This window comes from Lithobates pipiens, unplaced genomic scaffold (assembly GCF_037356315.1).
Source record: "Lithobates pipiens isolate NorthernLeopardFrog02 unplaced genomic scaffold, aLitPip1_a1.2 Scaffold_27, whole genome shotgun sequence".
Taxonomy (NCBI): Eukaryota; Metazoa; Chordata; class Amphibia; order Anura; family Ranidae; genus Lithobates; species Lithobates pipiens.
In genome coordinates this window covers 78,721,759-78,742,269 of record NW_027507788.1, presented here as the reverse complement: position 1 = coordinate 78,742,269, position 20,511 = coordinate 78,721,759, and the positions used below count along the sequence as shown (strand labels likewise).

Sequence of the window (20,511 nt, the reverse complement as noted above, 5' to 3'; positions counted from 1 at the left end):
GGTTTTTATTGTTTGCGCTATAAATGAAAAAAGACCGAAAATTTTGAAAAAAAACGCATATTTCTTTGTTTCTGTGACAGAATTATGCAAATTATTAATTTTTCTTCATAAATTTTGGCCACAATTTATACTGCTACATATCTTTGGTAAAAATAACCCAAATTAGTGGATATTATTTGGTCTTTGTGAAAGTTAGAGAGTCTACAAGCTGTGGTGCGAATCGCACAAAATTGATCACATCTGATGTACTGGTGGCCTATCTCGCTTCTTGTGACCCAAACAAGTCAGGAAAGTACAAATACCCCCCAAATGACCCCTTTTTGGAAAGTAGACATTCCAAGGTATTTAGTAAGAGGCATAGTGAGCTTTTTGATGTTGTCATTTTTTTCCCACAATTCTTTGCAAAATTAAGATTTTTCATTTTCTTTATTTTTCTCCACAAAATTGTCATTGTAATAGGTTATTTCTCTCACGTGGCATGTGTATACCACAAATGACACCCCCCAAAAAATTCTGCTACTCCTCCTGAGTATTACAATACCACATGTGTGGGACTTTTTCGCAGCCTGGCCACATAGAGAGGCCCAACATGCAGGGAGCGCCATCACGTGTTCTAGGAGCATAAATTACACATCTAACTTGTTGACTACTTATTACACTTTTGAAATACCAGGACAATGACACGTGACACTGATGACAGATGGCACTGATACGTGGCAATGATGACACTTATACGTGGCACTGATGACACGTGGCACTGATGACAGATGACACTAATATGTGGCACTGATGACACGTGGCACTAATACGTGGCACTGATGACACGTGGCACTAATACGTGGCACTGATGACACGTGGCACTAATATGTGGCACTGATGACACGTGGCACTAATACGTGGCACTGATGACATGTGGCACTAATACGTGGCACTAATACGTGCCACCGGTGACAGATGGCACTAATACGTGGCACCAATGACACGTGACACTGATGACAGATGGCACTGATAAGTGGCATTGATGACACGTGACACTGACAACAGATGGCACGTGACACTGACAGGTGGCACTGATGACAAATGGCACTGATACGTGGCACTGATGACAGATGGCACTAATACGTGGCACTGATGACAGATGGCACTATGTGGCACTAATAACACGTGGCACTGATGACAGATGCCACTTATACGTGGCACTGATGACAGATGGCACTGGGGACAAATGGCACTGACAACAGGTGGCACTGGGGACAGATAGCACTGCGGGCAGGTGGCACTGGGGTGGGGTGGATGGCACTGGGGTGGATGGCACTGGGGCGGATGGCACTGGGGCGGATGGCACTGGGGCAGGATGGCACTGGGGCGGATGGCACTGGGGCAGGATGGCACTGGGGCAGGATGGCACTGGGGCAGGATGGCACTGGGGGGGGGGCATGGCACTGGGGGGGGGGGTGGCACTGGGGGAGGATGGCTCTGGGGGAGGATGGCACTTTTTATTAAACTTTTTTTTTACTTTTTTTTTTACACTGACGGCTGCTGCAGCCGTTCTTCTCTCCCCTCTCACACGCTGTCTGTGTGAGGAGGGAGAGCGGCGCTGAGAGATGATCTCATATGTTTACATATGAGATCATCTCCCATTGGACACGCCGATCACGCTGTAAACGGCCGCTGTGATTGGCCGTTTACAGCGATCTGTGTTTGCCTGTCCCCGGGGGACACGGCAAACACAGAACTTCCGCGATGCGCGCATTGCGGAAGTAAACACCAGGCCGTCCAGGGACGGCCAGGCACGGGAAGCCGCCCGCCCTAAGGCCGGCATTCGGCTATAGGGCGGGCAGGAAGCGGTTAAAGTAGTGATCTTCTACTGTATCTTTAAGGGGGTTATAGACAGAAACTGTAAACAGACTATGTAACTTCAAAGAGAGCTGTAAGGAAAGAAAAAAAAAATAGATTTCAGACCTTCTCTCGGGGACATGTATGTATCCAGGTTTAACTAAGTAGGAGCAATCCCATCAGAGTCATATGTAGACTCATCCCATGTTGACCAGATTTTAGAAAATGTCTGCATCTTACCCTCCACTACGGCCGTCAAGTGTTCCATTCTGCGTATGTCAGCTACAGTGGTGATCAATTGCGGAAGTGTAGGTGGAGAGGTGGACAACCATAACCTGGGTATGACCCTTTTAGCAGCCAATAAGATGAAGGACAACAATCTGCGCAAGGCCTTAGAAATACCAGAGAAAGGGAGGCCTAGCAGATAATGCATGGGCGTCAGGGGAATAGGAGTGCCAGCCAGTGTTTCTAACAGATTCTGGACTTGGAGCCAGAACTGGTGGACTAGGGGGCAGTCCCAAAAAATATGGTAGTGAGAGCCGACTTCCCCACCACATCGCCAGCATTGCTTCGAAATTAACCTGTTACGGGCATGTAGAATATCTGGAGTCCTATACCAGTGCATTAGAACTTTGTATGCAGTTTCCTTGTGGGTCACACATCGAGATATTCTGGAAGTGTGCTCCCATATGTTCCCCCAGTCCATCAGGGAAATATCGTGTTGTAGAATCTGAGACCATTTCCTCATGTAGTGGTGGGTGTTCACCGCCATAGGTATGGCGTCATGTAATATCGTGTAAATAGTAGAGATCAGTCTGGGTTCGTAAGGACCCTTAGCACATAGGCTCTCAAAGTCTGTGGGTTTGTCCAGAGTCAGAGAAGGGGACCTGATAGAGAAAAAGTGTCTGATCTGTAAGTATGAATGTAGAAGCCTTTGGGGGATCTGGTGTTGCTTTTGCAAGGTGGGAAAAGTCAATAAATGGCGTGTCGCCGGGTTAGCAAAGTGTCGGAGTTGAAAGAGTCCCGCTTGGGTCCATGGTAGCATACGATCATAGGACAGGCTATCTGGGATGTCTGGGTTAAATAGGATATTTAAAAGCGGTGGACACGGTGAGGATAGGGAAAAGCGGTCATTGCACCTTTTCCAGATATTCAACGTGAACAACATGGGAGCTAGGCATATGCGCCGTAATTGGGGCATATGAAGGGCAGTAGAAGGCCAAAGCATATAGCAAGGATGTACCGGGGCTGTAACACTCATTTCTATTTCTGACCATCTATTTGGGGCCTTCCGGGAGGTCCAGGAGGTAAGAACTCTCAGGTGTGTGGCATAATAGTATTTAATGAAATCTGGGCCTCCGAGCCCCCCCCTATTCCTCCGAGCCAGGACCACTGTCCCTGCTAACCTGTGGGAAGCGTTATTCCAAACAAAACGGAGGCTTCTCCTTTGAAGGGATTTCAACTGTGACATAGGGATAGCCACAGGTAAAGTTTCAAACAAATATAATAACTTAGGGAGGATAGACATTTTAAGGACATTGATTCGGCCCAACAGGGATAGGGGGAGAGATGTCCAGTATGTCAGCAAGCGATTAATTTCCAAGAACATGGGGGGGAAATTGGCCTTATATAAAGTATCATAGGAAGCAGTAATGCGAACCCCCAGGTATTTAAGTGAGTGAGGACACCAGTGGTAATTATACTTACTTTGGAGCGAAGATAAGAGGGACGGGGTTATGTTTACAGGTAATGCTTCGGTTTTAGTATCATTAATTTTGAAACCCGAGAGGCTACCAAAAGTGGATAGTAGGTGATGAAGGTGTGGTAGGGATGTGTGCGGGTGGGTGAGAGTTAGGAGGACATCATCCGCGAATAAGGATATTTTATATTCTGCGTTGCGGAGGCAAACTCCTTTAATATCTGAACATTCCCGTATAGCCGCAGCTAGGGGTTCCAGACTGAGGATAAAGAGCAATGGCGATAGAGGGCAACCCTGTCTCGTACCATTGCTAAGGGAAAACGGACGGGACAGATGGGAGGAGAGTTGTACCTGGGAGGTGGGCTTCGAGTATAGGGCTTGGAGGGCATGAATAAAGGGGCCTGAAAATCCAAAGTGGTTTAGTATCGCAAACATAAATGGCCAGCTAAGGCGGTCAAATGCCTTTTGGGCATCTAAACTGAGTATCAAAGCGGGGTTTTTAGTTTTAGTAAGCAGGTCTATAAGGTCAATTGTGCGGCGAGTATTGTCCCCCGCATGTCTTGTGGGAACGAAACCCACCTGGTCTCTATGGATCAACGCTGGCAGCAGTAGAGAGAGCCTGTTCGCTAGAATCTTGGTAAAGATTTTGTAATCAGAGTTCAATAGGGCTATGGGACGATAATTGTCAGGGAGGGAAGGATCCTTATCTGGTTTAGGGATAGTGGTTATGACTGCATGTAGGAACGAGGGGTGTGGTATTGTGCCCTGGAGCAGTGAGGAGAATAGGGTCAGCAGGTGTGGGGACAGGGACTCTAGGAACGTCTTATAATAGGAGTATGGAAGGCAATCTGGTCCTGGGGCTTTATGTGTGGGGAGATGTTTAATTACGTCAACTAGTTCGTCAGTGGAGATAGGTTGGTTTAAGGAGGAGCGTTGCTCTGGTGAGAGTTTTGGGAGGTGAATAGATGATAGGAAGGAGTCCAACCTGTCTTGTGGGAACTGATCCTGTGTGCCCGTGTTCAGGCAGTTGTAAAGTTTGTTATAATATTCTCTGAATACTCCGGACATGGTCTGAGGGCAGTGCGTTGGTGTACCGTCTGATTGCAGTATATAATCAGGAATGGATAAAAAGGGCCGGGGCTTAAGTTTGTGGACAAGCATCCTATGTGGTTTGTCTGCAAACTCATAGAACTTTCGCTTAGACCATAACATTGATTTTGAAATGTCCTTTGCGTCTATAGCCTTAATGTGGTTGCGAATAGTAGTTACTGCACGCAAGCGATCCACCGTAGGGAAGCGGAGTAACCGTGCCTCCGCCACCTGTAGCTGGGCCACAAGCTCCACCCTCAGCCTAACAGAGTCCCGCTTCAGACGTGAGCCGGCTGAGATGCACTCCCCCCTAAAAACTGCCTTGTGGGCCTCCCACACAGTAGATATGTCTGAAACGGAGCCTAAATTGAGATGAAAAAACTCCTCCAATCTCTTGAGCAGTCTATCTTTGGTTTCAGCATGTCGCAATAGAGACTCATTCAGTCTCCAGTGGCAAGTTTTAGGTGATGCGTTATGGAGTGTCACATTGAGAGTGATGGGGGCGTGATCAGACCACGTGATAGGCTCTATTTCAGAGGATACCACATTGGGTAGCAAGGGTGCAGTTATTAGAAAGTGGTCCAATCGGGAATACAATTTATGTGGGGGGAGAAAAAGGTGTATTGGCGATGGGTGGGATGTTTCACTCTCCATGCATCAAAGAGATTGTGGGAGCGGATTAGTTTGCGAAAGGAGGTGGACAGTTTAAGAGTTTGGAGGGACGGGGTTTGTTGAGAGAGTGCTAATCTATCCCTACCAGGGGACATGCACATGTTGAAATCCCCGCCTATGATTGCGAAAGGCTGAGAGAAGGAGCGCAGCCGATCCAATACTCTAGTGAGGAAGCCAATTTGTCCCGTATTAGGGGCATAAATATTAGTTAAGGTAAAGGAGGTGTTCAGGTGAGAACAGTTCAGGAGTACAAACCGACCTTGGGGATCTAGGATCGAAGCAAGGATCCGTATAGGGCATGAACGTTTAATCAAAATGGCTACTCCAGCCTTCCCAGATGGGCCGGAGGCCATAAAAACAGTAGGGTACAGCTTGGAGGCAAATTTAAATGAGCCCTCCGGGCGGAAGTACGTCTCCTGAACCATTATCACATCAGCCCCTGAGGATTTGAATTCCCTCAAGGCTAGCCAGCGTTTTCTTAAGGAATTCAAGCCCTTAACATTACAGGAAAATATTTTTAGAGCCATAATACATTCATGGAATAATTAGCAGATGATATTGGAATCTGGTACATGTGGTTGGAGTGCTCTGATCTAAGGAGGTCTGGAAGAGGCATATACACATCAGCATTTCCTAGTAACATAATATTGTATGTCAAGTTTACAACCTGCAGCGACATGTAAGAATCAGGACAGGTCAAAAAAGGACCTGGTAAAAACTTTAAAAAATAGAAAAAAATAACCTGAGTAAAATATAGAGAGACAAAAATGAGACAAAAAACAAAAAACATAAAACATGTATCTTGAAAGCCTGAAGGATATAAAATCTTCAGGAAGCCAAGGCAGAATACCTTGGACCTATAAAGGGACATAACAAACATTTGGAGTGGTAAACTATGTACCGCTCCAGCAAAAAATGATTAACCTCGGATTCTTAACATTTGAACAGTGGGCAGACATACCACCATCGACTGGGAGTACAATACCAGCTGGAGGGGCCCCCCGGGGGGGGGGGGGGGGGAAGGAGGCTCGTTGAGCACTACAGAAATGGGAGAGATGTAAAGTTAGGGGGATGTTCCCCGAAGAGTTCCTGAAGAGGTCCGATAGGTTCCTGGAAACCAAGGGTAAGGAGGTGCAATTCGGACAGGCTCTGGAACTTCAGGTGGGTTGTTTAGGCACATTGGGGCGTTGCGGTGTGGAGAAGCCTCTCTGATGTCTCCGACGAACTGGGGTCCAAATTGCCGTAGGGGCTTGGAGAGGTTTGGGGGCCAGAGCGGGCGGGGGGAGTTGGAGGTCCTCTTCTGGGACAGGTGGGAGGCCCAAATTTCGAATGAAGGCCTCACATTCATGCATTTCCCTGGTAGAGTATTGTGTGCCATCTTTGGATGCTGACAGCCGAAAAGGGAAACCCCATCTGTAGGGGATTTGGTGTAGTTGGAGGTGTGCAGTGATTGGTCGGAGGTTGCGCCTTTTGGCCAAGGTGATGGGAGAAAGGTCGCTGAAGATCTGGATCTTAGAGCCTTTGAAATCGATGCGATTTTTATTGCGTGTGGCTGCAGTTAAAGCTTCCTTGCTGTCATAATAGTGGAAACGGACTATAATGTCCCTTGGATTGGATCCAGGAGGAGGTTTAGGGGCCAAAGATCTATGGGCTCTGTCTAGACGCCAATCGATATCTGGTATGTGCGGAGCCAGAGTGACAAACAGATCAAGCAAGTATACCCGCAACTTATCACTGACTGTTTCAGGGACTCCACGAATCCTCACGTTTGAGCGACGTTCTCTATTCTCCAAATCTTCTTGTTGTAGTTGTATTTGGAAATGCGTTTTCGTCCTCCAATACGTGCATGTATTGCACATTCTCATCAAATTTAGATTCCAAAGTGGCAGTACGCTCTCCAAGCTGGTCGATCTCTCCCCTAAGCTCCTGAGCAAGCTTTCCAACCTCTTTAGCTATATTGCGTGTCAAATCCTGTAGGAGTGTCTGTAGCTTCAGGTCCAGGACCGTTACCGTAATTGCTTCGGCAGGATTTGTTTGCTGGGTAGAGCCACCTTTGTGAAGAGAGCTAGGTGTGGAGGGCAGGGGGTCGGTGGCCTCTAGTGGTTCTGCCAACGTGTGTAAGGCTGGAGATTGCGATCTGTGTAGGTATCGCTCCATGACGTGTGCAGGACGGGAGGTCGATGGCGGGATAAAGCCTTGATATATATTCTTTTGAAAACCAACTTTGCCCATGTAGTATCCAGAGGGGTCCGGGGGGCAGCTGATAATGACCCTGTGTATGTGAGAGCTTATGAAGCGGTGCAGGGTCCCTTAGGAAAGGAGCGGTATATTAAGCCATACTAAGACATGGTGTCAGCGTTGTTAGTCGCCCATGAGTTCTGCTAGTTTGCGCTGATTCCAACAACTGAAATTATGAAAGTCTCAGGAGAAGGGGGTATGTCTCTTTAGGGGCTTGTTGAAGAGGCTGTGTAGGGAGAGCCGACTGGTGAGTAGACGACTCCCGTGGACTCACCGTAGCTGTCCGCCTTGATGGTCAAACAATTTCACCCAGATCGGGGGGGGGGCCTCCTGGAATGGTCCACGGAGACTCCGAGCGGAGATGGCGGAGGCCAAGCCAGGTGTAGCCTGGAGAAGGGGCCTTAGCCGGAGCTCTAACCCACTAGGGCGGTAGTCAGGCTGTGGAGAGCCTGAACCCAGGAGGAGGCCGGGTCGGGGAGAGGGGCGTGGAGCCGTGGGGATGGGGAGAGTGTCCAAAACCCAGCAGGGCGAGGTCTGGGGAAAGCAAGGGCCCCCTGGGCTAAGACAGTGCCTCACCTGCAGTCCGTGGAGCTCACAATCCCCGCCTCTACTTCAGCTGTCTTGGGATCTTGGAGTGTGGGGGGATGAGATGGCAGCTGTAGTGTCCAGGTTGCAGTAAGTAGGCCCCCTGCCAGGCGCTGGTGCAGGAAGGTGTGGTAACTGGCAGGCTTCACTGGGCCTCGTTGGGCCTCACTAGGTCGCATCCGCGGCAGACAGTCCGGTGATGGAGTCCAGGAAACACTGCACTAATGGGTCACAGGGAGAGACCAGGTACAAATCAGGGTGCAGATTGGAGAGATGTGGGCCTCAGGAGGGTGGAAGGAGGGACTGGGTGCACCAAGATGGCCGCTGGTGGGGCCTAGAGCTTGTGCAGGACTTAGAGAGGCGTTTGGACCGAGTGGACAGCTATCCAGTGGGGGGCAGGCTGTACTGAGATTGGGGACAGTGTCCTCCCTGAAAGGATTTGCGAGACAGCTGCCAGAGGGGGTTTGCAAGAGAGCTGCTGTAGGCCTCAGGTGTACCAAGATGGCCCCCGGGTCTCACCTCTCAGGATGTAGTGCTGGATCCTCTCCTGACCTCCGACGGGCGATCATCAGTCCCCTGTCCCAGGCGGGGGAGTCCTGTGGGCCCAGTGGTGAGTGGCGCCGTGGGATCCGGCTCGGGATGCGTCCCGAAAGCTGCCGTCCGGAGGTCTCGAGGTGCGGAGTAGGCCGCAAGATGGCGGCGGAGACCGGCCTGTCTCGCCGCCCGCAGCCCCGGGATCAATTTTGGCGTCGGAGCGGCCGAAAATAACGGCTCCGTCCGGAGCTCAGATTTTCCCCCGGCTGGATGGAGAGTCTGGCGGGGCGAAAAAACGCCCGGTGGACAAGGATGGACGACGATGCTGAGAGGCCTCGGCGGAGCTCAGCAAAGGCACGTCCGTCCACCTCAACTTCCGGTCACGCCCCCCATGATGGAGCTTTTTATTAAAAATAAAAATAAAATAATTAAGAATGCAAACAAGTTTTTGTTATAACAAATTAAATTAAATAGAGAGGGAGGATGAGAGAGAGAGGGGGGTGAGGGGTAAAGCAGGGAGGATTAGATATAGAGGGGGGATTACAGAGAGAGAGGATGCGAATTAGCATGTGTGGAAGTGACAGCAATATAGCCCGGCCAAGGCAAGTGACTGAAGGCACAGAACCCGAAAGAAAGACAGGGTGAAGATGGAACAAAAGTGTGCCCATTCTATAGCTGGTAACATTGAGGATATTCAATATCATTTTAAAGAACTGTTTTTGTGTGTAAGAGGCATAGGGGAGGAGTATTTATGGTATACAAGTGGGAAGTATGTACAGGTGAGGGAGAGGAATGTGGAGGGTATAACAGTGGGCACTATGTACAGGAGAGGAGTGTGGAGGGTATGATGGGGGCAGTATGTACAGGAGAGGAGTGTGGAGAGAAAGATAGTTGGTAGTATCTACAGGAGAGAAGTGTGGAGGGTATGACAGTTGGCAGTATGTACAGGAGAGGATTGTGAAGGGTATCACAGTGGGCAGCATGTACAGAAGAAGAATGTGGAAGGTATGACAGTGAGCAGTATGCACAAGAGAGGAGTATGGAGGATATGACAGTGGATAGTATGTACAGGAGAGGAGTTTGGAGGGTATGACAGTGTACAGTATGTACAGGAGAGGAGTTTGGAGGGTATGACAGTGGGCAGTATGTACAGGAGAGGAGTGTGGAGGGTAAGACCATGGGCAGTATGTACAGGAGAGGAGTGTGGAGGGCATGACAGTAAACAGTATGTACAGGGGAGGAATGTGGAGGGTATGACAGTGAGAAGTATGTACAGGAGAGGAGTGTGGAGGGTATGACAGTGAGCAGTATGTACAGGAGAGGAGAGTGGAGGGTATGACAGTGAGCAGTATGTACAGGAGAGGAGTGTGGAGGGTATGACAGTGAGCAGTATGTACAGGAGAGGGATGTGGAGGGTATGACAGCAGGCACTGTGTATAAGAGAGGAGTATGGAGGATATGACAGCGGGCACTATATACAGGTGAGAAGGATGTTGGAATCTGGGAAGGAAAAATTTAAAGGTTTGTGGAAGGATGTTTAGGGACTGCGTAGTGGTTAAGCGGGCCATACATTAATTGAAATTAAGCCAATTAAGCAGAGACCAGCTATAGTCGATCTATGTATGGGCTAGCTGGTTATACACAAGTCGCTCTATTAATCGACTTGAGTACAACCAGCCTGTCAGGTTTTTCCCAAAACAATCAGTGCTATAGTTAGCAACACTGATAATTGTATTGTGTGGGTTGGGAAAGCTCCCCACTGGCAAAATATAATAACACTGCGGGATTGATTCCCCCATCCACGGGTCAGCAGGTGTGTTGGGACAGGCTGGGGAGAGAGGTCTGTCAGCAGGGGGTTGTGAGGTGGTCATGGAGGGATATCAATCAGTGAGTGGGGGTGATATCTTTTGGAGTAGGGTCTGTCACCTGCAGGTTGGTAAATGGTCACCTGTGATATAAGTTGAAGGGATATGGCTAACATGGGAAGTGGCTGGGGAGTGACCTGGTTGGTGGTGAGTGTGAAATGGATGATGTGTTTCAAGTTTCTTTCACATTTGCAATAATGCTTACTGCCCTGTGAAAAGTGATCTGTGGTGTATTGCTTTTCAACAAGTGGTATAGCAGCAGCTGACAGGCGTTCATGAGGTGCTACTGCCGCCTCCCCTTTTTTTTTTTTACATTGCTGAATGGCAGTTTTACATTGTTGGACTATGCTGCTACTGCGAGTGAGTTTGGCAGGCGGTGCTGCCTGTCAAACTCTGCAGGCTCCAAGCTGTCCATTGACAAGAAGTGAGAGGCACTGTGAGCTCATCCTCTCAGTCTGCTGCAAACAGAGTTTGCCAGCTTGTATTTAAACGAGCCGATCCTTATGTAGCTTCTGACAGGCTGCGCAATGAGCCCCGTAGTGGGGTAGACCTTAAGCTACCTTTGGGCTGTATGTGACCCCTGGTCACCGAGCCACGACCTTCAAAGTCAATCGTTTTTTTTTATTTTTTTTTTAAATGGGCCTATCTTAAGGTAAGGGGCCTGGAGCTGCAGCTCCAATAGCCCGGCCCTGTGTGCAGTACACTCTCTATTCATTCCTATGAAGAGTTCATGTGCTGCTGGAGTGGGCTTTACAATCTCCCCTTAGGATTATTAATAGAGGGTTATTGCTCATGCGTAGGCCTGGCTCAGAAGATTCCGAGCTTTGTGGGAAATATTATACTGGAATAGGAAGGGTATGTACTGCAGGCAGCTGGTGGCGGGAGCACTATGTTACTATATCACAGGTAGTTTAACCTACCAGTTTTTAAAACATTTTCAGAGATCCAACCCCATATTCCCATTTGGTTCTCATACTCCTAAGTAAAATGCACACCCCATTAAAAATCCCTGTTTATACTTACCATCCAGAAGCTGTCATTGGTGTTTTCATCACCTGCAACTTCGCTGTAAATCACTGACATGGCCTTGTTCTAATCTTCTGTCAGTAGATGTCTACAAAAAAACACAATTCTTATTTATTTTAACAATGTAATAAAGAATTTTTGCACAATCTATTGCATTTTTACCTCCCATGAACCTGTGGATTCTTTACTTTTAGACCTTAATACGGTCTAATGCCCGCCAACATCTTCCAGTACGGTGCCTACTCCACTATAGCCATGATCGACCTGTAGATCAAGATCGACCCCCATTCTAAACCTTCCCTACTCCATCCATTAAAAGCAAAAAAAAATTTTGGGATGAAGCTGCATTTTAAATACTTAATCATCACAAGAAGCTATAGGTCTGTTACGACTAAAGAGTAAAATAATAACACACTATTGAACCTGTATACAACAGCAATTGTTAAGAATTCTTGTTTAATGTTTCTTTGAAATTTCGTTTTTAGTCACTTATGTAAAGCCCATCTAAATCTAATAGACCATCTAAAACTACTCAAACAATGCTGCTGTCCAAGGGTGTCTCTGTTGCTCTATCTTAGATAGTGGTGACTGGTGAAATTTTAGGCTGGATGGGCTCCAGACCCTGCCCTTCCTTTCTGACCCATCCCACTTCTCATAAGCCACACCCTTATTATACTTAGGGGCGGGGAATGGTTTCAGCTAAATAGTGGGCGTGGCTTAAAGGGGCATGGCTCTAAGGGGGTGTGGTTAGAGTCTGGGATGGAGGAAGAGGGAGGGAGAAAGGGAGGGAGAGACATCAGGCCCAGATCCTACACAACAATAGAAATATGTTTATTCCAGAAAGTTTAACAAACAGCAGATAAAGATACTCCAAACACCTGGTGTTAGCGCTTCAATCATCCCAGCACCATGGTCATTATGGTGTCAGGATGATTGAAGCACATTATTTCTATTATTACATTGTAATATAAACATTTAATCATTCAACTCACCATAATGCAGAATCACTGGGAGCCCTGAGCGTGTAACCTGCCACATTGCCTGCCACCACATGCCACCAGGTGCCCCCAGTGGAGTGTGTCCTTACATCAGGTGCACCCAGCGGAGTCCATCCTCACATCAGGTGCCCCAGCAAAGTCTGTCCTTACATCAAGTGCCCCCAGCGCAGTCCGTCCTTACACCAGGTGCCCCCAACAGAGTCCCTTCTTACATCAGGTGCCCACAGCAGCGGAGTCCCTCCTCACATCTGTGTCCCCATCAGCGGAGCCCTCCTCACATCTGTGTCCCCATTAGTGGAGCCCCTCCTTACTTGTGCCCGCTGTCCAGCTTGATGTGCCCACTGTCCAGCTTGATGTGCCTGTACCCACTGCCCAGCCTGATGTGCCTGTGCCACTGCTCACTGCCCGGCTTGATGTGCCACTGCTTGCTGGCCAGCTTGATGTGCCGCTGCATAATAGGTGGATGTGGACAATGGCTTAGCACATCCCTACTAAATGCAGACTACAGAGAAGGTGTACATTTTTATGGGGAACCCAGAATTAATTGGAGAAAAGTTGAGGTGCTAGTGTACATGTGTACATTCAGCTCTAAGAGTAAGGGGTGCGCCTTAAGATCGAGTAATCCCCCACAGCAACCTTAGCCTTGTCCCAGGGCATTGATGAAGATGACACAAAAGAGAGGTACCCCGTGTGTGTATGTGTGTAAAGTGACTCTGCAACCAAGTGCTTAAGGTAGTCCAGCAGAGCCTGTGCGGGGTAGGACTTCCATGTGACCCAGTACTTGGCTCCCAACAAATTAATAGGGAAGCGTAGGGGACATGACGACCACCCTGTCATCTGTTTGACCCTATTACCCCCCTTCCTTAGAAATAGTTTAAACAAGAAGACCAAAGCTGGTCTTACACTAGTAAAATTAAATTTTGCAATGTTCGTTTAATTCCCTAATGATTAGGGATGGGCCGAATGACCCCCTGTTTGGTTCGCACCAGAACTTTCGAACATTGCGAAAATTCGGAACCGAATAACAAACCCCATTGAAATCTATGGGGCCCGAACATGAAAAATCTAAAGTGCCCATTTTGAAGGCTTTTATGCAAGTAATTGGTCATACAATGGTTATGGGGGTCCGTTATTGCCCTGGGGGACATGTATCAATGAAAAAAAAGTTTGTAAAAAAACGTAATTTTTAAATGAGCAGTGATTTATTGATGCTTAAAGTAAAAGCATAAAAATGAAAAATTCCTTTCAATATAGTGCCAGGGGGGGGGGGGGGGGGGTGGCCCTTAGTCCACCTGTAAAGTGGAACATCTGTACTGTGGATAGTAGCTGCCGCAGCAATAATTGCATTTATAAAGCCCAAAAAATTTAATTTTTCCTGCAAGCTTTTTTTTTTAGATAAATTCTGATGTCTCTACCACAGACTTTGGATAGAAGTAACGGGTGCATAAAAATTGTTCTTTGGGTGTCCGTGGTCACACCTTTACCCTATGGAGGTATTCTTGATAAAAGCAAGAATTGGCCTTGCTGTCAAAAATTGCAATGATATGCACCTGACAAACAGGTGCGGAAAAATAGTTTGACAGTACATGCCCAGCATCTAAATGCAAGCTTGTCAAAGCTGCTGGCTCTACAACTTTTGCCTTTCGGCCTGGTGGATTCTGCCCCCTTCGGCGAGTTTGCAGAATATGCTGTACCACAATGGCAGGTTCTCAGTCACTAAACTTGCAGTAATGCAATGACATTTTTTTCTAACAGCGCGAGGAGAAAAAAAAGCCGATAACCGCGAAGAGGAAGAGGCAAAGTCGCCTCATCTGTGACCATCAGTACTGCCTGCCAGTGCCACCTGCCAGTGCCCACAGTGCCACAAATCAGTGCCCACCAGTGCATAAGTGCCAGCAATCAGTGCTACCTACCAATGCCGAGTGCCACCTATCAATGCCCACCAGTGGTGCCAATCAGTGCCTCATCAGTGCCACCTAGCAGTGCCAGCTATCAGTGCCACCTATTAGTGCCCTTCAGTGCCACCTATCAATGTCCTTCAGTGCCACCCATAAGTGCCACCTCTCAGTGCCCACCAGTGCCACCTCAACAGTGCCCACCAGTGCCGCCTGTTATTGACCATCAGTGCCGCCTATTCGTGACCAGTGCCACCTTATCAGTGCCCATGAATGCAGCCTATCAGTGCCCATCAGTGCAGCCTCATCAGCGTACATCAATGAAGGAGAAAAATTACCTGTTTGCAAAAATCATTATCAAAATATAAAACAGTTTTGTATTTTTTTTTTTTTAAATGCTGGTCTTTTTAATTTTCTTAAAAAAAAATAGAAAAACCCAGAGGTGATCAAATACCACCAAAAGAAAGCTCTATTTGTGGGGAACAAAAATTATAAAAATTTAATTTGGGCGCAGTGTTGTTTGACCACATAATTGTTGTTCAAAGATTGACAGCGCTAAAAGCTGAAAATTGGTCTTGGCAGGAGGGTGGTTTAAGTGCCCAGTAAGCAAGTGGTTATTTAAAAAAAAAAAGGATTTACAACCCCTTTAAAAAGGTTGGGCACCCCTGGTTTATGGGTATAAGATTTACCCACGGTCCCATGTTTTTCTCACATAGTTAAGGGGTAGAATGAGAATATTCTGCTGTTGAAAAGGTACTGTTATAATCAAGCTAAATCATATATATGATATATATTATAACATAATCATTTATTATTTATCTATTTACTGTGAAATTACTGGTTTGAGTTATAACTTCAAACTTTGGTAATTTCTCCGTTAAGCCACCTGCTTGAGTACAGTTTTTGGAAATATAGTAAATTACCTTAAAAACAATATATAATAATTATTTGTATATTACTTAGTTAGTAATTAACCCCTTGCCTTGCCACCTAGGCCAATTCTGACACTTCTCTCCTACATGTAATAATCATAATTGTTTGCTAGAAAATTACTCAGAACCCCCAAACATTATATATATATATATATATATATATATATATATATATATATATATATATTTATATATATATCTATTTATATATATATTGTTTTAGCAGACAAGCAGACACCCTAGGGAATAAAATGGTGGTTGTTGCAACTTTTTATGTTACACAGTATTTGCGCAGCAATTTTTCAAACACGTTTAAAAATAAAAATAAAAAAACTTTCATGAATATAAAAAAAAACTAAAAAACTAAAGATAACCCAATTTTTCTGTATAATGTAAAAGATGATGTTATACCAAGTAAATAGATACCTAACATGTCACTGTTTAAAATTTCACACATTCGTGGAATGGTACAAAACTTCAGTACCTAAAAATCTCCATAGGCGATGAGGTCTAGTGCTAGAATTATTGCTCTCGCTCTAACGATCACAGCGTATGTAACCTGTGTGTATCTGGCTCTGATACTAGCCAGTGCCTCACCAGCCACTGACCTCACCGCACATCCATCCCTGCATTAAACTTGCAGTAACGCGATGAAATATATGGCGTTAAACTTGCAGTAACACACAGAACTATATGACATAAACTTGCAATAACGCACTAAACTGTACAGCGTTAAACTTGCAGTAAGTTACCCTGTTGTATTTCTCTCCAAGCCACTATCACACTACAAATGGCCACTATGGAATGAATACTTTTATAGTGTGGGGTGGGATTAAGAGCAATGAGTCATGATCGGATACAGTCAACATGGCAGCACCCAATCATAGCTCTGACAGTGCTCTGTGCCCTGAATGGGGACAGAGGGGCGCCAGACTGAGTGCAGTATAAATCATATATTTAATAAAAACAAGTAGTAACTCACAGGTTAAATTAGATGAGTTCAGTATGCAGTGAAAATCGCCAGTCCTGGAGTCTCATAAATGTCTTCCCTTTGCAGCCTGGGGCACTGGTGTGATCTTACAGGGATCCAGAAAATGCCTGGAACCAGGAGGCAGGAAACAAGAAGCAGCTGGTCGTGACTTCACAGGAACAGGAAGTGTGATTATTCACAGTGGCAAGGAATGGTAATGCATTTCGAAGCTACAGCTTCTTCATCAGACCAACTGCATTACCATTCCTTGCCACTGTGAATAATCACACTTCCTGTTCCTGTGAAGTCACGACCAGCTGCTTCTTGTTTCCTGCCTCCTGGTTCCCAGCATTCTCTGGATCCCTGTAAGATCACACCAGTGCCCCAGGCTGCAAAGGGAAGACATTTATGAGACTCCAGGACTGGCGATTTTCACTGCATACTGAACTCATCTAATTTAACCTGTGAGTTACTACTTGTTTTTATTAAATATATGATTTATACTGCACTCAGTCTGGCGCCCCTCTGTTCCCATTTCTACACAGAGCTCATCGCTTCACTCTAAGGGAGCTGCCTCCAGGTGCTAATCATACAAGATCTCGGATCATTTATGGACATTATGTTTTAAACAAATGTTTTAATATCATGTGTGCTTATTCACACACATTTTATGTATACCTATATTCCAGTTGTTATATAATTTTATGTTATCACCATATCTAGCGCCGCTGTTCACCCTTGTTTTTAGTGCTCTGTGCCCTGACTGGGTGAAGTTTTCATTGCCTCAGCCAATCAGGGCTTTCAATGCACTGCGGCGGCGCAGTGCATTGTGGTTGTTCGGCGGGCCGAACAAATGGTCGAACGACCCTATAATTTGGTTGTTCGGAGAGCATGAGTTTGCTCCGAAATGTTCGCCCATGCCCAGTAATGATTATTGGGTCAAATTGAGGCTTCCTTTCGACCATAGTGACAGGAAAATTATAAAGAATGGGATGGAAAAAAAAATTCTTGAAGAAATAAAATTTGACATATCAAAATATATTGTAATGAAACCTGTAAAATACATCTGTGATTCCATGCAAAAAAGCAGATCTGGATGAAATTTTAAGGGCTTTCAAATAATGTTCTGACAATCAAATTTTCTAAAAAACACTACAATAAAAATATTACTGTTTATAGCCAGCTTAAATGAACCCGAGTCAAATATAGCTGCTAATATACAAATCTTTATATTAAATACAATCTAAATAAAAAATTAGTTGCACAAATAAGCTGTGTGGTCCCTTTAAAATATATATCATGCGTCCCTTCTTTTTCTTTCTCTCTCTCTCACTCTCCTTTTCTGTTGCCAGCATTCCAACAACAGCATGTTACACCGATATCGCTGTTTCGCCTTACAGAGTACTTAAAGGAACACACCTACCTGAGGTGTCGAAGATAATATCTTTAACATTTTTCAGAGACTCTTTTGTATGTTTGTCAATGCTGTTTATTATTTATACTTTTCCCTTGTCATAATATGGTCTGTGTAAAAATAATAAACACATATTCAACCTTAAAAATGTACCAAGTGACACAAATAAACAAATAATGAAAAACACACAGCAAATTTGCATCTAAATATGCAAAGTGCAACTATAATAATTATTGTGAAAAAGCATATACAACTTAATAAATAAATCAGATGCACAATCGCTTTAAATATATCACATAATTTATATATACATATACTTTTGTAGTAAAGAATACAGCCACATACAATCTGATGTTTTGCATTTTTATATGCAGGTAGTTGCACTTTGCATATTTAGATGAAAAATTTGGTGTGGTTTTTCATGAATCTGTTTATTTGTGTCACTTGATATATTTTTAAGGTTGAATATGTGTTTATTATTTTTACACAGACCATATTAGAACAATTAGAACAATTTTTTCACTCCGTTTGTATTTGTTGTTGCATTCTGGTAACTATTGAGTGCAGCTGCCAAGATTTCTTTATTGTCACTAAGTGCAGTTTTTGGGTTATATTATATTATATTAAATACCCAACAGCCAGTTTGTAAAAATATGAAAGTAACGTTAAAAATTACTGTAACCTAAACACTGCAATAATTGTAATTCTATAAAACATGCTTGCTAATAATGCAAACTTTTATCTTTAATGCGAGAATGCATTGGAAATAAGAATGGCCACAACATTTGGCCATTAAAAATTGGATAATAATAACAATGTACAATTTGTTAGTACAGCTTGCTAATAAGCTGATCTCTGGGTCCAGGGGTGTATCATAAGAAGCACTTGGATGGCAGTTGGTCAAGTAGTTAAGGAGGTAGGAGTGAAGTTTTAGGATGGGGGGGCACCAGACCCCGTCCCCTCTCTTTGTGACCCCTCCCACTTGGTGAAACCGGGCATGGTTTCAGCCAAATAGTGGGTGTGGCTCTAAGGTGGTGTGGTTAGCGTCTGAGATGAACAAGGAATGGAGGGAGAGAGGGATGGAGGGACAGCAGGCTCAGATCCTACACAACAATAGAAATACTGTATGTGTCTCCTAGAAAGTTTAACAATCAGCAGATAAAGATATTCCAAATACCTGGTGTTAGCACTTCAATCATCCCAGCATCATGGTTGTTATGGTGTCAGGATGATTGAAGAGCATTATTTCTATTATTACATTGTAATATAAAATTAAATCATTCAACTCACCATAATGCAGAATCAGTGGGAGCCCTGAGCGTGTCACTAGCCACGTCGCCTGCCACCAGATGCCATCAGGTGTCCCCAGCAGAGTCTGTCCTTACATCAAGTGCCCTCAGCGGAGTCCCTCCTTACATGCAGCCTTTGGGCATGATGGAAGGGGGTATGTTCATCAAATTGTTGTCTGCTGCTAGAACTATAGTATGCAGGCACCACTGAATGGGAGATCAACCAGCCACAGCTCAAGAAACCCATAGCACAGGTTCCACAGAATCCTGTTTGAGAATGGCTGCTCAAAATGTGGTGTCTACTCTATCTTATGTCAGCAGCTGATCTGGGTCATTCTCACTGTCAGCATGATATAATGTTTCAGGTTTCAGCTGGTGTCTGGAGGTTTGGATTTCTCCATGGCCTTGGTTTTGCAGCAAATCCTGTTTATTTGAAATTTGTGGTTTAATATATTTGCAGTAGGGAAAGGATAGACAGAAATTACAAACTGCATTGTCAGTTAGCAAACTGCCCTTTCATTTGTAAATTGCCATGGTGCAGTCTTGTCAAGTTCACAGTTGTTAATTTAATCTACAACAGCAACAAGTTTGATTGCTTGCACTTAAACAGTTACCGCCTTTGTTGCCTTCTTTTTTGTGTGTTGTTATTGGGGGCTTTTTTTCTTAAAGCGGAGTTCCACTCAAAAGTGTAACTTTCGCTTATCCCTCTCCTCCCCCCTCCAGTGCTACATTCGGCACCTTTAAGGGGGGAGGAGGGAACAGGTGCCTGTTTTTCACAGGTACTGTTCCCCACTTCTGTGAGATGGCACCGTGGCCCCATCTCCCAGATATTCAGCCCCCTCCTCCTTCTTCCAGTGCCGGACCAATTAGAAAGCTTCGTTCACGTGCAGTAGGGAGCTGGCTGTGAAGTCAAAAGGCTTCACTGCTGGGTTCCCTTACCAGGAATGGCGGTGGTTGCACCTAACAGCTGATCCGAAGATCGGCTGTGGTGCCGACATCCTGGACTCCCTGAACAGGTAAGTGTCCATATATTAAAAGTCGGCAGCTGCAGTATTTGTAGCTGCTGACTTATATTTTTTTGTGGGGGGGGGGGGGGTGCTGGACCTCCTCTTTAAATTTGTCATTATGCTGCACATTAATGCGTATTGTGTTTTCATTACAGCATGCATTATTATGATTCCACATTATATGATAAAAAGTAACAGAATAAACACTCTGCGCCATAACTAAATTAACCTGTGGAGAAGCTCTGTGCAAAAAGTGGGGCCCAGTGTATGAGGCAAACACAGTCTATGGCAGACGTTTAAAGTGAAGTATAGTGGGTTCAGCCATCCATTTGTCTTGGATGTCCATCTCAAGAGTCTTTATCTATTAATCTTTTGGGACGGTGTCATCCTGGATATAAAGTGTTTTAGATATGTAATCCCACCTTCTTGGCCTGTAAGTGTGGGGCTTCTGGGCAACTTTAC

General features: G+C 45.4%; 1 protein-coding gene across 8 annotated transcripts in view; it reads right to left on the bottom strand.

Moving 5' to 3' along the window:
- Positions 1-20,511, bottom strand: part of LOC143933935 (protein kinase C and casein kinase substrate in neurons protein 1-like) — a 230,480-nt gene that overhangs the window by 104,442 nt on the left and 105,527 nt on the right. For 6 of the 8 annotated variants that reach the window (XM_077457103.1, XM_077457109.1, XM_077457110.1 and 3 more), the window contains exon 2: positions 11,542-11,632. In XM_077457103.1, coding sequence (XP_077313229.1) covers positions 11,542-11,601 — 60 coding nt within the window. In that variant the 5' untranslated portion in view covers positions 11,602-11,632. Of the gene's footprint in view, positions 1-11,541; positions 11,633-16,351; positions 16,467-19,043; positions 19,177-20,511 lie in introns of those variants that run through there. The other 2 variants (XM_077457104.1, XM_077457105.1) reach the window with 2 other exon arrangements.